Here is a 17,407-nt window from a genome sequence, read left to right on the forward strand (position 1 = left end):
GAAAGGATGTTTTGATATAAATAGCTGTATAAATTAGCATGAGTTCACAAACCCTGGAATAAATTAGACTGGGCTTTTAATAATCAGAATGTAACTAAGTAAAGAATAAAAGATGGTGTGGTCTGGTGGAAAGAATGCTGGTTCTGGAGTGAGAGGACCTGGGTTCAAATCCCATCTTTGATTGGGCATATTAGCCTCCATGAACCTTGGCTTCCTTGTCAGTAAAATCAGGGAACAGCCTCTAAGGTCCCTCCCAACTCTTTATAATTCTGCAAAATAAAATATACAATATAATAACATCTTTTCTCTTTCATATTCATTGTATTGATATTTTTCTATTTATTTAGCCTTCATTTAAAAATATATTCTCCCCTTTCCCCTACCCAGAGAGCCATCTTTTATAATGAAAGAAAAAAAAAGAAAGAAAATAATTCAGCAAAACTAACAGATATATCCACAGAGTCTAACAGACTCTGCATTGCTCTACACACATAGCTCCTTACCTGGGCAAAAATGGAGGAAGGCTCAGCCTCGCCTTACCCAGTGAGATTAGATGCAACATCTGGGGTATGGGTTAGAAGGTATTTGTGGGATGATTATATTTTTACTTAAGTTTACTTAAAAGTTTCTATTAGATAGGCTCTGAATTTTAACTACCATTGCAACAGGAATAATAACTCACATTTATAGGTTATGTTCAACTTTGCAAAGCACTTGTAAATGTGCCATTTGAAAGCTGAGAACAACAGGCCTTTAGTGTTTGTAGGAGATGGCATAGTGTAATGTTGGGCTAGAGGGAACTGGCTAGGAGGCAGGAGACTTGTTTGGGTCCTGGCTCTGCCAAGTACTAGCTGTATGCCTTTGGAAACCTCTCCAGGCCTCAGTTTCTTCATCAGTACAATATGGATGGTGATACTTGCACTCCTTACCTCATAGGCTGTGGGGAGGATCAAATAAATTAATGTGCATGTAAAGCATAATGAAAATGCAAGCTGTTTTATTAGCAATAATTTTAGTTAATACAGGCTGAAAATTTCTAACCTTTCAAAATGTAAAACTGGGAGTCAGTAAGTAACCTGAGTTACCGGGAAAGACATTTTTATATCATCACTGGATATATGGCACCCATGGCTAGGGCTTTTATTATTTTAAATCATTGAGTCTTACTAGGTGAAGTTAACCTAATGAAACATATGCAAAGGGAGAGGCTCATGGTATGATTTCAGACACTCTCAGATTCTTGTGTTTTAAACTGCTTTTATTTCTTTATTGTTAGAATGGAAAGAAAAGCAAATTGATTTAATGGTTAGATCAGTCAAGACCTTTTTTGTTTTTGTTTATCTTTTTTTTTTCAATTATGCTTGTTTGTAAAGAGGTGTGAAGGAAAATGGTCATGGTTTACCAGCTCTGTGGGATTAGCAATGATCCTGCATGTCCATTTTATCTACCATTATTCTGTTTATACCAGGGAAAAGGTGGAGGTTAATATTACAAAAGTCTGTGGGCAGTGATGGGGAATCTAGAGCAATGGTAGCAATCCCTATTGGCTGAATAACCCAGAGACCAATTTCATGTTTATTGAGGTTTGCTCTTTCTTATCTTAGTGCTTCCTTTTGGAAGTTAGGAATGGTAGTTTGAATACCAATCTCCATATAACCTTAAGCAAGATTACTTCATCAAGTTACGAAAACCATTTTCTCCTGAGATCGTATTTTTTTTCATGGTCAAAGGTTTAATGTTGGAAAGATAAATGTGCACAATCAAAATGTGTGAAACCAGTTGTTCCTTGATGTATAAGGATCAGAGACACTTTCAGAAAAGCTGACTTTTTATTTTCAGTTGTTTTCCCGTTCCTTCTATGAGGATAATTGGGTAAAAGGGAAATGAAGGACACATGTAGACAGCTATATCAGGAAAAACATCTTCCAGCTTCAGGGATATGGTTCAACAGAATTACAAAATAGGGGTAATGAAGCACTTGAGCTCTCTTTCCAAAGCATTTCTCCTTTTTAGTAGGACATTCAGTCCCTTAGCATTTTTATGAAAATATTTTTGAACCAGTAAAGCATTATTCCAGCATCCATGTGGTCTGTGCCACATCCCATCCATTGCCTGAAAAAATATTTCTTCCTTTTTTTCCTCACTCTTTTCCTCAGTTTTGCTGTATTTAGTTTGTGAGTAAGATTTCTTTTATGTAGGTTATAATTATGGTTGTGTGCTTTGATAATTTATATTTTTTGAGTGATGGCACTAAGGCAGAAAGAGTATGATGAAGAAAAATATTGTATCTGGACTCATGACACCTGATTTATGTGCTGTCTCAACCTCTTAGAAGATGCTGATTTAGGTAGTGAGATAAATATTTAGTCAAAAGAAAACAAGGAAGGTTCCTAACACATTATGTGGACACTGCAGTAAATTTATAGGAGGACAAGGAGAAGAGTCATACAGGTTGGGTAGACATGGATGGGTATGATCCCACTATGGGAGAGAATATCCTTACATATCACAGATTCATTTGAGCATTCTATTATTTATTTTACAATAAGTTTTAAAATTATAATTCAGAAATTATGATAATTTTTTGGTTATATGTATTTCTCAAAATTTGTAATTGTCCTTCCTTTCTTCCTTCTTTTCATTTTATGTCCATTTTATTTCCACACATATAATCCCATCTTTTCCCTGCAACAGAGAATAAGAATGAGATAAAAAGCAGTTTACTAAAACCGATGAATATATTAACCAAGTCTGATAGCATACGCAGTTCTCTGTACTTACAGTCTATCTCTCCAAAGAAGGTAGGGAGGTACATTTTTTCAATTCTTCTTCAGGAACAAAATCGGTCAGTATAAACTCAAACATCCAGAATTTTTTGTTCTTTGTTTGCATTGTTGCCATCATTATGTTTGTTGTTTTCTCCCTTCTGCTTACTTCATGTTTCATCAGTTTGCATATTCCCATACTTCTCTGTATTCTTCGCCTTAAACATTTCTTATGGCCCAGTAAAATGTTCTAGTACATTCACATGTAGCACTTTGTTTAGCCATTTCCCAGTTGGGTGAATGTGAAGCTAGAAAAAAAGATAAAATTAATATTAATTGCTCTCATTATTTGTTTTATGCCTCCTTTGTATTTTCTCCAAACCTGAGGGAGATTTATCCCTTTGGTGTCCACATAATTTTTTTTAATCATGCAATTAATATATTCAACTATGTAAAGCAATTTCTACTTCAAAAGCAAACAGCATATTTATAAAATTAAAAACCTATCCATGCCAGTCTTCAAAGAGACAGGATAGTAATTTAAGTCAGGTTTCTTATTATCATGTAGCAAGAAAAGTTTTATTTTGGGAAACCTCAATTTCATTCCTATTTACTTTTTTTTCTGCATGAAGATAATCTCATGTTAAATTTTTTAGGCAACCATTGACTAAACTGAGTTCTATGCTACATGAGAAGGGAGAGATTCTATGAGGAAATACCAATGTTAGGGATTTTTTTCCTTCAAAAATACTTAATATGAAATTATCTGTATACCAACAATATGTGTTATGTTCTAGAATTTTTGGTCTCTTTTTTTGTTGAAAAGTTTCTCCAATAAAAGGATATTTCATGTCCTCAGATTAGGATTTATATATTTCATCAATATATTTCAATGCCCAAAGTATGGCTAAAGTTTAGAAAATATTTCTGTAACTATTTCTTTGAAGACTATGAGAGTACTCAGTAAGAAGGTGGAGTAGTTGACTACCTGGAGTGCCCTTCCCTCCTCAAAACCATCTCAACCTAGTCTTTCTGTAATTTTCCTACTGACACTTCCACAAAATTCAATAAAATTGTGATATTGGGTCCCTGTTTCAGGATTTTTTTGTGAGGAAATGCAGGACATAGGATGTGTGGACTAACTATACCTTTTCACTGTTTGACCTAAGACTGACCTTTTGGTAAGGATTCAAATCAAGGAGAAATACATTGAATAACAATCTATGATTATATATGTATATTTATGTGTATGTACATGTACAAATGTATATAATAGACAAATAAGTTGAATAAATAATTATAAAAAATTACTAGCTGCCTCAAGTTGTCCATGAAATTGTAACTTTGTCTTGAAACTTATCCCATGAGGTGTTAGTTTTTTTTAAAATAAGAATTATATGAATTAAAGGTCTTAAATATAAGAATATAATTTCTTTTGTAACATGACCTGTCTCTTCCCAATGGACAGGTATAGATATTAATTTTATCTTTTATATAAGTATTCAAGTTTTGATAAAAATGCATACTTTGACTATATGGCGCTATCTAAATGTTATTCTTTTCCACCTTCCCTGAGTGATGTCAGACATTTGGTTGAAACAAAAAAATAGTCAACATTAGAGATGACTGATATTATGTAGACAAATGACCTAAATTCAAGTTTCTTGCTATTACCCAAATATTTTACAGTGTGTTGATGCAGTTGTATTGACAAGATATGTTTATATCCTTTCCCAAATTGTCATGTGCTTGAGGCACCTCATCTGTTCCCAGTGATATCACTCTGTATACTCTATGAAAGTATAGTAGTTGATATTAATAATGACAAAATGAATCATCAAGAAAAGGTTAAAATATATTTAATCCACTTTTTTTTTAACAGTAGAACATATTGTTTTAGAAATATTTTCTTAGGAAATGAATACAATCAAGTCTTTTGGCACTTTAAAGGTTTAACTTCAGGTATTTAGGAATTAATTTATTCAGATCCCTGTTTTCTGTGATCATGCCAGATAAATGAAAGCATGATGAGAATCACACTTGAAATCTGCGCAAATCTCTGAACCTTTTAAAGGGCTTATTAGCTTTCAGCTATGGAATAAGATTCTGAAAGGAAAATATTGGGAAAACTTTTTCTTTAGAGTCTGTTGAAGCTCAGAATTGAAATTTTATTTGATGGTCATTTGTAGAGTTTGTAATTAAAGAAAACTATTTTGTAGGGGCTGCGTGTGTGTGTGTGTGTATGTGTCTAAATGTGTGTCTTAATGCTGACCTGTAGGCGGCCCTTTGTTAATTTATGAGTTTAGTACTGAGAGGAAATGTTAATTACATTCTGACCTTCATTTTTCAGCATAGGCCCCACAGATTGACTTTGTTAACTTTATGAATAAATGGCTAATTCCACCACCCCAAGAAGGATTTTGGTTTTAACCTTTTTTATATCAGTTTAATTGAAGCAAGCAAGAGCATTTCTTGTATGAATGTTGTAAACATATATTTAAATATTTTCTAATTTTTATATTTTAAACCTTTCTTTATAAAACTACATGAAATACAACAACAGTGTTTGCTAATGCAGTGATATTTTTTAGCTAAATATATTAATTTATGTAACTAGTGCCCAGGATCCCCTCAGATATAGGCCCTAGAAAGCTAGATTGGATTTGAAGCATTCTGTGGGTCAGGACCTAGGTAGGTATTTACTAGAATACTCAGAAGGGTCAATTGGTACAAAACAAAAAGCTTTTAATGATTAGTTAGGATTAAATTTAAAAGGTTTTTAATGATTAATAACTGTGCTATTAATCAAATACCATAGCAAATTAAGTGACAAGAAAATATGTTCCACAGGGGTACATTCTTCCAAGGTTGCCATGCTACCAATGGGAGGATTGTACATATGCAGAGATCGCATATGATCAGAGAGTATGAAAGGGATACTTGGAACATGTTTTAACTTGGTCACACTCATTGAGGGCATGCATATGGCTAGCAACCCCCACATTGGATGTTTCAGAGCCCTTGATGTCCTCTGGTCATGTCAGCAGTGTGCTCTGTGTAGGTCTTTGCTAGATATTGCATCTCTGCTGTTTTTTATATCATATTCTCTGGGTACTTCTATTTATTTGTAGCTTTGGTATTCACTGAGTTGCCCTTTGATACCATTGGCTATTTTTCATCTGTTCTACCTTTTCAGACCATCCTTAGATCATTGCTACTATCTGCTGGGGCACAACTGTTAGTGATCTTTTCCTTTGCAAGGGAGGGGCAAGTTCTTTGAGTCTTTATAGCTACAGTTCATAGCTTAAGGGCTATGACAAGCATACTTAGCCAGGAAGCTATCAAAACCCCTAAGGTTTTCCTTTTGACTGGGTTTTTGAAAGATAAATGATTTATTAAAAGGTATTATCTATCTATCTATCTGTCTACCTATCTGTCTATCTTTCTATTTTTCTATCTTTCTATCTGTTTATCTATCTATCTGCCTATTTAATATTATGAACACTCTCCAAATCTTCTATCTTTATTCTAAGAGAAACCTCCTTTGAAAAAAAAGGCAAAAATAAAACCAACACATTACTCATGTCTGACAACATATACCTCATTCTGAGTGTAAATAGCAATTGTTTTCTTTTGTGGCCAGAAACTCTGAGGGTCTTCCCCACCCTCATGGATATCTTTGGGATGGTAAATCAGGCCATCTTTTGTCTCAGTTCTTATGTGTCCCTTAATCATTGGATGGGCGTGGCCTCAGACAAACTGAGACCTGGGAAAGACCTTAAATTAAAAAGGCCAAGATCACCCATTGCATCCTGGGCCATTGCCAGTCATCTTGACTTTGATCTTCCTGCTGGATGCCAATGTCTGGAGGAGAGAGTGAAGTCGATGGTTTTGCATAGCTCTGCCTCACTCAGATCCAACTCATGCACATGGTCTTCTTCAAGAACAAAGGAAGAACAGCCACCTCATTCCACACCTAGAAGGATTTACCTCTCTGCTGGGAGGAGGGGAGTCATGCTTCAACATCAATTCTATGAAATCAAAACTTTTTAATTCATTGATAAGATTTCTGACATCTTTTTGTGTTTTTCCTTCACTTTATTGTGGTTGCAAATTGGTTCTCTAGGTTCCATTTACCTCATTGATTCATACAAGTGTTCCCAGGTTCCCCTGAATTCTTCATATTTGTCACTTATTGTAGCACAATTATATTCCATTGCATTCACAGACCTCAGTTTGCTCTGCAATTCCCTAATCTCTGGGCAACTATTTGGTTTCTCATTTCTTTGCTGTCACAAAAAGTGCCACTATAAATGTTTTTCTATTTGTGGTTTCTTCTCCTGGCTTTGACCTTTTTGGAATATAGGCTGAGAGTCGTAGTATAAAAGTATATGCATGCTTCAGTGGATTTTCTATTATAATCCTCATTGTTTTCCAGAGGAGTTAGACCAATGCATAGCTCTACCAACAGTGCTTTAGCATACCTGTTTTCCAACAACCATTCTAACATTTTCTATTTTCGGCTTTTGTCATCTTCGCAAAGCTGATGGCACGTGTGTCGTGTTGTAATGGAATATTTGTATTTTAGAAGAGTTACTAAACCCAGGTATTAGAATACCACAAATGACTAACTTGATATAAGTAAGAAGTAGGAAAATGTTTACTTGTCATTTAAAGATACAGTTGTCAAACATAGGGCAAAGATATATGCTGATAGTTCTGGATTGGATTCTGATCCTTATGAGCATCTAGATCTTCTGTTCTTCTCTCCATGGAGACAATGCTCTAGGCCTGGCAAGTGCAGCCCACATAGAGTGGAGTATTTGTCAGTTCTGAAAAAGCTGTGGTCACCCAAAAACCAGATTAAAAAAAATATCTCCTTGTGGAACTGTCATTCTTTCAAAGGCTATTGTTTTTCTTGAAACAAAGATACCTTTGTGTTCTAGGTGCCTACGTGACAGGCCTGCTGGTCAGTAGCAGTCCCTTGTTCCCATGTGGCTTGTAATTAAATTTGCTCCAGAGCCTAGCAATTTCTTCCTTGAAATTCTATCCTCACCACAAGGCTACATTCCATAGCTTACCATATCTCTCCTACTGCCAATACATGCTTGACTGGGGTCATTAGAAGCTATCCCATGATTCCAATCATCCTTAGTAATGCAGGACCTGGAGACCTCCCCTCTAGGTTGAAATGCTTTATGCCATGCTAGAATAGGTGGTTTTATTGAAGTAGCTAGCCACAGGGTTAAGCCTGGGTAGGGAGGAAATTGAGGCCAAAAGAGGAGTGATGGATTGGGAGAGTAATAAGTAAGGGATAGTTCATACTTATTACAAAGCATAAATACAGGAAGGTGCAAGATATTGGAAAAGGTAGAAGTAAAGGAGACAGAATTTCAGGTATCAGAATTTTGGAGTAGAGCAGTTTGGTTGGATCTGGATATGACCACTCCAGTGTTTATCGGAAGTAGATTAGAGGTAGGTGTTAAAAAATGGATGAATTCAAGAACCTGTTATGAAATACTGCCATAAGAGCCTTTGGTATAATCTTTCAGTATGTTGGTGGGGAAGGAATACTGCAAATGAGGTGCTGAAGTCATAGAGTAAAATCGGAAAGTGATTTGGTAGATGGCAGTGATTAAAAGATGCTCCTTGGAAGGAAAGCGGTAGCATATTGGGACAACATACTAAAAAGTAGAGATATCAACTTGTCGACAATTTGTATAGACAAAGCTATGGCTTTTCCAGTAGCAATGTATGGTTGTGAGAATTGGACTATAAGGAAACCTGAGCGCCACAGATCTGATGCTTTCAGACTGTGGTGCTAGAGAAGACTTTTGAGAGTCCTTTGGAAAGCAAGGAAATCAAATCAGTCAATGCTTAAAGAAATTAATTCAGACTATTTATTGAAGGGTCAAATAATGAAGCTGAAACTTAAATACTTTGGCTGCATAATGAAAACATGGGACTCATTGGAAAATACCTTGATATTGGGAAAGATTGAAGGCAAAAAGAAAAGGGGAGGGCAGAAGATGAGATGGGTACATAGTGTCATGAAAGCAATGAGCATGAGCTTAGACAGACTTGGGGAGATAGTGGAGGATGGAAGGGCCTTGTATACTGTGCTTCATGGGTCATAAAGAGTTGGACATGACTGCATAACCAACAACAACAGAAACAAGAAGAAGTGACAGTGGTAGGGAGAGGGTATAGTTAGATGGCATGAACTTAAAAGTAATTGAGGAGTTGCAAAGGGGAGCAAGAGGAGAAATTTATGTGGCAATGATACTTGAGGCTCTGTGAGCCAGAGGTGATTGTTGGATGGGGGTTGGAAAGATTTGAGAAATGAGTAGTCATCATTAGAGACTGTTGGTAGAGATATGGAGTCCTTGGGCAAAAGCCAGTTTTCAGTTACGTGAAGGAGGAAGAGATTAGGAAGATTGTTAAAGGTCTTTTTAACATGTGTTCCAAAGGACACCATGGAAAGGGAAGATGAGGAGTTAGTGGAGGGAGTACTAGTGTGAGTAGTTTGATCCTTCCTAGAGGGAAAACCATACTCATATAATTAAATCTAAATACTTTAAAACTATCTTTTATATGAACATTGAACTATTGTCATTAAGCACTTACTGTTTGTCAGGTTAAGCACTGGGGCTGATATTTTAATAGCATTCTAGGAAACTAATTTTATGTAAGTGAAAATGGTGTTGAGTGAGATTATGTTGATTTTTCCATGAAATTTTCATTGTATCTTTTAGGCTTATATATATGAGATGGGCTCAAGTACCTTTTCCCACAAATTGACGGGACACACAGAAACAGTGATCAGTGTGGCTTTTAACCCATCAAGACCCCAGGTAAAAGTGTATACTTGTATAATTTCCAAAATAAAAAAATATATTATGTGTAAGACAACATATTATATATTTATATTACATATGAAAATAATGTATAACATCCTTATACATAAATGTGTGAATATATTTAATGTTTTATTGATGCCATTTTAATAATAATTTATTATTGTCAACCCCTCACTCACACTCAAATCTTCCCTTGTAACAAAGAAAAACAGTTATGTAAATCTGCCTGACAAAATGACCATATCTGACATAATGTATAACTTTCCACATGCCTAGTCTCTACATTGTTTCATAAGCCAAGGGAAATATGTTTTACCATACCTCATCTAGAACTGAAATGAGTGATTACAATGAATCTGAGATTGACTTTCCTTTTGTGCTCTTCATTATTGTAATAATTGTGTGTATTGTTTTCTTGGTTCTGCTCTTTTGTTCTGTAACAGCTATACAGGTCTTGCCAAATTTCTCCGAATTGTTCATGTAGTGGTAGCAATATTGTTATTATTATTACTATTAGTAGTAGTAGTTGCAGTACTCATAGTATTAGTAGTTGTTGCAGTAGTTGTAATATAGTAATTGTTGTTTAGTCATGTTTCAGTTTTGTTCAACTCTCCATCTACATCTGTAGACCTGTATCTAGTCTCTGTCTTGAACTACTTGCTAAAAATCACTACTAAGCGGCATCTAGGTGGTACAGTGGATAGAGTGCTGACCCTGGAGTCAGGAGGACCTGAGATCAAATCTGGCCTCAGACCCTTACTAGCTGTATGACTCTGGGCAAGTCACTTAACCCTGTTTGCCTTAAAACAAAACAAAACACTGAAAGACACCATCGGTGTCTCTATACTCTTTAGGTTTAAAACAGAATACGCCCTTTTCCTCCCTACCCCCTGCTGTCAGCTTGCCCCTCCTTTACACTTTACTCTTTCATCCATCTTTCTAATCATTTAGGTTCACAACCTTGGGGCCATCTTTGTGAAATCCATGCTTTTAAAACACAGCTCTGAACTTGTCATTTCTTTGCTCAAAAATTTTCTATGACTCTGTTGTTGCTTCTAAGATAAAATACATACTCAGAATCATAGAGTGATATAATTTTAGAGTTGTTTTAGAGACCTCATTAGCTATCTAGCTCAATTTATGTCCAAAAGGAATCCCTGCAATCACATACCCAATGAGTGGCCATCCAACGTCCTCTGGAAGGATGAAGAACTCACCACACCCTGAGACAACCATTTGGGATTGCTCTGTCAGAAGGAATTTCAGGACAGCTGAAGCCTAAATGGTTCTCTTAGCTACTTGTACCTGTTGCTCCTAGGTCGGCCTCTTTGGGCCAAACATAAATAAATATAATCTCTCTTCTAGATGAGGTCCTGTAATATGCTTGAACGCTACTATCATGGACACAATTTTCTCTTCTTTGGCCAACATTCCTAATTTTCTAAACTATTCCTCTTTTGACATGGACTCAAGGTTCTTCGTAATCCTGATTGTCCTTTTCTGTTAATCTCCTAATGTCCTTTTTAGATGGTGGGGCCCAGAAATTAACTCAATACTCCAAGTGAGGTCTGATGAGGGCAGAGGATAAAGGGACTATGTCCTTATTTTTAGAAGTAAGTTGCTCTTTATTCCTTAGCCTGACATTCAAAATAGTCCAGAATTATTTATGTTTCCAAACCGATTTCACATTATTCTCTATCATGAGTTCTATGTTTCAACCAGACTGACCCATTTCATGTTACAGATATGAAATCATGTTTCTTTCCTCCACGCTTTCACGTAGATTAAAGCCCTATGTCTAGAATGCTCTACCTCAACACCTCTGTCTCTTAGAAATTTGACTTCCTTTCAAGGTTTAGTTCAAGTGCCATTTCCTGTAAGAGACCTTTGTTGATTGAGAGCCTCCACCCCAAATTGCTTCATAATTATTTTGTATCTATTTTGAATTTATCAGTGTTCCCCCCTCCTCCACTTGTAGAATACAAGTTCCTTGAGGGGAAGGACTTTCATTTTTGCCTTTATATCCCCATAGTTCCTGGCAACTAAAAGTACTTAATAAATGCTTATTGAATTGGGTTGATTTGAATTCTGTCCGGCAGGATCTAGCTTTAACTGTCTCTTTTCAGAGGCAAGGCCAAGTTTTCCCTTCCAAGTTTCTTGTTTATGGCATCTGCTTCCGTTCTCACTGTTGGCAAAGTGGAGAAGAGAAAGACAAAATATCAAGATATGGCTGTGTTTTCTAGTCATTCTGATTCATCCTGAGTAGCTAGCCCATTTCTGGGTAATTGTTAGGCATTTCATGCTATTTAAAATTTACTTAAATTGACCTAAGATTGGAGTTGGCAGTGACCACTTTAACTCATTTTTATGGCACTTAGCCTAAGAGTAAAAGGATAGGACATTCCATAAATATTCTTAATGATCTTTGCCTAAAATAAAATCCTTTTTTAGGAGGTTAATACTTTTGGGTGCCTTATATTTGTATTTTTAATTAAGATGTAAAGGAACTGTTTGCTTTACAAGAAAAGAGAATACTGATAGAATATATCTATCTGCTTATTTCATTGATGTTTGTGCAATCTTTAGTTGTAGCATTTGCTGTACTATAAATCCTAGAGATTAAAAGCTGCGTATGTTCCCCCCTGAGAAAAAGAACTTAGATAAAACAACATGAGACTAATTAAAAGTTTATGTCTTCGTGTTTATATCCATACAAAGTTTTCATTGCATGAAGCATTAAAGGATGTTGTTTATAGTTTATAATCTATGAAAATTTAAAGCAGACCATCCAGATGTGGTTATTGACATTGCTGTTTCTAGGTACTGAATAATAAAAAGAAAAATACAATACAAAACTGTATCAGTGATTCACTAGTGAGTTGTAATCGATTAAAATATTTTCAAATTCTGGTCAGCAAATATAAGCCAAACCTTTGAAGACTGCCTTTAATTTGTTCATCTCAGAAAGCTACATAAAGAACTGGTAAAGATTTTCTGAGTTGACAAAATGACCACAACTTCCTTAGGTAGGCATAGTTTACTTGATGTGTAAGTAAGGAAAAGACAGGAAATGGGAAGATTAGGGGCATACTAATGATATATGCAGGGAATGGGATAAATGAGCTAAAGCTGAATTAAAGGTGTGATGTTATAGGTACTTTTTAGTAGTATATTTTTATTTCACATATAGATTTTTCTAATAGTATTTTGTATTCCTTCAAAGATACGTGTCTACATGTGTATATATATATATATATACATGTTATATATATATCTATATGTAATAGTTATAATATGTTAATATATAACCATATATTAATATATAAGTTATATATAAGTATATATTATTAAACATATAATTACATATTAATGTGTAGATTATATATAAATATAATAGTTATAATAATATATTAATATATAATAATCCATATATAATCTATATAATGTAGATATATTTCAGAGCATGAGAATTAATAGTAATTTGGTGTAAAAATCTGACTTTCTTGATGTAGCCTATAAACATTTTTTGAAGAAATTAAGATAAATGATATCAAAGCAAGAAGGGCAGGATAAGTGAGCTAGTTGTAGGGTCCGGAAAACAGCATCCATTGCTGGTACCATTAATATAGGGGCTTTTGTGGAGCTGCTTGCAGCCAACAGATAAAAACAAGCAGAAGGGCCTGGCTTCTAGGCTGGCTCACCCTAGTACAACTCTCAAGCTAATTATCCTTGAAGGAAGATAAGAGAGAGACAATCAAATGAGACTTCTGTTTGACTAAGTGTTACAGCTTTGTGGTTTCTTGTTTCTGGATGGCCTTCTCTGTGTTTCTTGCGTTCCTCTTTGTTGTGTATGTGTCTCTGAGTAGGCCTCGTATGCTGGGCCATGTTGCAAGCTGCCCAATGTGTTGGAGACACAGATTCTGGAGAGGATTGGCAGTGATGCCTGAGTCACAGGGTCAACAGTAGATGCATTCATTCTCTATTCTCTTGTGTGTATTTGTGGTCATAAGATCTAGACAGAATAAGCCACTTTTAGTTCTAACTATCAAAGAGAAGAAAGCAAAAAAGCAGCAACAATTAAGGGGACTACTTAGAGTCAATATCTTCAACTATTTATTTATTTGTGTTGTAGGATACCATTTATTTATTTATTCACTTATTTATTGGTGTTGTAGAATATTATTAAGGAAATCATGACATAATAAAGTCCTCTGTGTTCTCAAATAACCTTTACTTTTTTGTCATTAGGTAGTTCTAGTGAAATGGAAAGAATATTGGGATTCATTCCAAATTCATTACTGTCCTTATTGTCTTGGCCATCCCTTAACGTTTTTGAATCTCAGTTTTGTCCTAGGTAAAATTCAGCAGGAGCATCTTTCCCTACCTAAGCAATCGGATTGTTCTAATGATATAATAAGTTATCTGTAATGTGGTATTATATTAGCATAAGGATAAAAAGAAGTAGTGGCTAGAGCTACAACACAGACATTCCTATCTTCTACCATTTATTGTCACTAGATTTGCGATAGACTAACCTTGGCACATTAAACAGGACCCCTTTTCAGACTTGGGTTTCAATGATAGGTGCATGAGGAAAACTGTTGTGAAGTAGGGTTTTGAGAACCTGGGAGTCATGAGATTCTTGAACCAACAGTTCTGCTATCTTGTTGGCCCTATCCATGTAGCTGCAATTAAGACAGTTCCTCTTTCTGAGATGCAACCTATTGGGAATTAAATTACTTCTTCCCTATTTGACCTAGATATAGAGCCTGGGATTTAACTAACTGATAATAAAGTGTCTTGGCCAAGAGGAGTCTTCAGGAACTCCACATGTCAAAGTAGGAATTAGCTTGTTACAAATATGAAGAGTAAGAAATGGTAGGACACTTGTCAAAATTTGTGATTCTCTTCTTCCAGATTTAGTCATCAAAACATTGAATTTCATAGTTAGTGTACTTGAAATCAATAGACCTGTATTTGAATCCTACTTTGCAAACCTTAAAATGCTATATAACTGTAAGTCATTATTTACTAAATGTCTCACATCAGAGACATTGTGCTATAACCTGAGGACACTTGGATAAAATAAAACAATCTTTGACCTTCAGGAGTTTCTATTTTGCAAAGGGCCATTGGATGAAGAGATTAGAGCATTATGAGCTAAATGAATATTTGTAGATGGTTTAAAATTATTGTGATTCTTTTTTTTTTAAATACATCTGGTCTTTATTCAATCACTATGTGATTGCAGAGTCAACCCAGGACCAAGGGCCATATTGTATTTTTTCTTGTTTCCACACCAAAAAATTCTTGACTCAACACCTTCTTCAGGCTTAGCTTGGCTGTGGATGGCAGACATTGATAAGTTTCCAGCACAGTAGAATTTACCAGTTTAGATTATGATCTTTAGGAAACCAGCGTCATCTCCTTATCATAAGAAGGCACAGGATCAGGACTTTGGTGAAACCTTCAGGAGGCTCATCAGCTACCCTAATACATTGGAATGAATGGGTTGGGGTTAATTAAGGCGTGGAGAACCAAACAGATGACACTTTTGCTCCTGTCAGAAACTCAGAATCTGTGATCATTAGGGTCTTCCAAAAGCAGTAGGGCAGAGAACAAGCAGGTTCTATATTTGTATCAGACTTAGATTCTGCTTGATGGAATTTCATTTCTCCAGTTGATTATCTGACCCTTAGGATTCTGAACCTGCCTATCTATTCTATTTATTTGCTTCCACGGGTCTTAGTTCACCTCCTTTATTTGTAGGCTGCCTAGAAACCACAGTTCCTGCCTGCTCAACTTTCCCTTTGTTAACTGACCCTTTGTCTGCACAGACCTACAGAAACTGTCAGACCATACTCCTACTTAGTTGGATTTCCAGCCCTGATCCATCCTGTCCTGCCCTGGCCCACTGTAACCCAGTGCCCTAATCTATCAGAGAGAACACTTTCTTGAACAATAAATCCTTGAAATCTAGTTTAAATTACAAAAATTAGTTTTGGATGAACAACGCAAAATAACTTTCAAAACACATAGGAGAGATTGGGCAAAGTAGGAAGGGAAAAGCAAATGTCAAAATCTCATAATAATTTGTAATAAGAAAATATCATCCTCAACTAAATGCTTTAAGTTTTTCAGAATAATGTTATGTATGTACTATAGCTCAGGTGGTATTATTGTCCTTTGTAAAAAAAGACTATTTAAAGTTTTTGATTAAATAGATTTTATATAAAATTGTTTGACTAACACATATGGCTAAGGAAGTGGAGCTAAAATAAAAAAGAAAATTGTAAAACTCATGGGAGAACCTCAGATTCAAAAGGATGGCTTAGGAACTGAGAGAATGCTCTACTACAATTAAGAGTGCTGCCAATGACCTGCAGCTGTACACCACATGAGGGAGGCCAACTGGGATTTCAAGAGATAGGCTGTTGGTTCTTTGTTCATCAGACAGCCAGGGGGATGTGCAGTTAGTCATCTGTTCTGTTTAGGTATTTAACCTTGTAGTGATGGGAGGAGAATAAACTCCAGAAACATTTAGCTTCTTAATGAAATCATACTGGCTGCATGCTTAGCCAAGAAGAGCTGCTGTGTTTTTGGGGAAAGCAGTAAAGCCCAAAGAATTCATAAACCAAGAACTCAAGAGAGAATCCCCAATAGAAAAGGTTGAATTGAAATGGAAGCTGATGAAGAGGTGAGATGGAGGTGCTAACATAAAAGCAGAGGAGATTTTATTTTCTAGAGAAGCAAAAAAAAGTACAAGAAGAAAGAGTAGGAGAAAGAAAGAATGACAATTTCATAGGGAAAGCCAGAAATAAATTTCAAGAGGGGTTCTCAATAAGGAAAAGTGAAAATAATGTGGTAAATTTAAATTGCATACTCATAGGAAAAAAGTAGAAAAAGGACATATCTTTTTAAATTATAAAATGATCTATCATCAATGTATAGCGAGCCCTTTCTTTCTCCACCACATATGTAACAGGTGACTTATTTACATAGTAATTTCCTGTATGTCATGAGTATAGATTTAAAACTGGGAAGAAAACATGATGAATGCAAAAGGAAACTTTATTCTTAACACAAAGGAAAAAACGTATTGGTAGAAGGTAAAATGGCAGAAATATGTCATGTTGTTTTGGAGTTATAATTCTTTTTCTTTTTAAATTTCCATAATTGTTTTTGGTTTAATTGTGAAAGTGATAGGTGGTCTACTTTTAGAGTTAATCTTCAGGATGTTAGGTGAAACCTTAGGTTTTTTATTTGCATTTTTATTATTAGTGATTTGGAGCATTCTTTTTTATGGTTGTTAATAATTTGCACTTCTTTTGAGAACTTTTTGTTCATATCCTTTGGCTACTTAACTTATTGTATAGTAGCTTATAGTCTTATATATTTGTTAGAGTCTAGATGTCTTGAGTATTAGATCCTTTCAGAGATATTTGTTACAAGATTTCCCAGTGGATCTCTTCTTTCTTGTCCCAGTTGCTTTAATTTTGTTCATGTAAAAGCCTTTTAATTTCATGTAGTCAAATAACATCTTCTACCATTTACAATCATCTCTATTTCTTGCTTGGTTGAGAATCCATCTCCCTGCCATGCCTGTGAAAAATGCCTAATTTAATTACCTTCCGATTTTTTGTAGTATGATTTTTAATATTCATATCACATATCTGTTTTGAATTTATTGTAGAATATGATATAAGATGATGTTATAAATCTAGTATCTGCCAGGTTGTTTTTTACATTTCTCAAAAATTCTTAGCAAATAAAGAGTACTTG

At 35.2% G+C, this 17,407-nt stretch overlaps 1 protein-coding gene across 1 annotated transcript in view; it reads left to right on the plus strand.

The window, feature by feature from the left end:
* The window catches only part of WDR27 (WD repeat domain 27), a 223,416-nt gene that overhangs the window by 113,200 nt on the left and 92,809 nt on the right, over positions 1-17,407 (plus strand). The window contains exon 23 of the mRNA XM_078155033.1: positions 9,521-9,619. Within this exon, the coding sequence (XP_078011159.1) occupies positions 9,521-9,619 (99 nt within the window). The remainder of the gene's footprint in view (positions 1-9,520; positions 9,620-17,407) is intronic.

This window comes from Phascolarctos cinereus, unplaced genomic scaffold, assembly GCF_003287225.1.
Source record: "Phascolarctos cinereus isolate Bilbo 61053 unplaced genomic scaffold, phaCin_HiC Scaffold_5;HRSCAF=322, whole genome shotgun sequence".
NCBI classification, from domain to species: Eukaryota; Metazoa; Chordata; class Mammalia; order Diprotodontia; family Phascolarctidae; genus Phascolarctos; species Phascolarctos cinereus.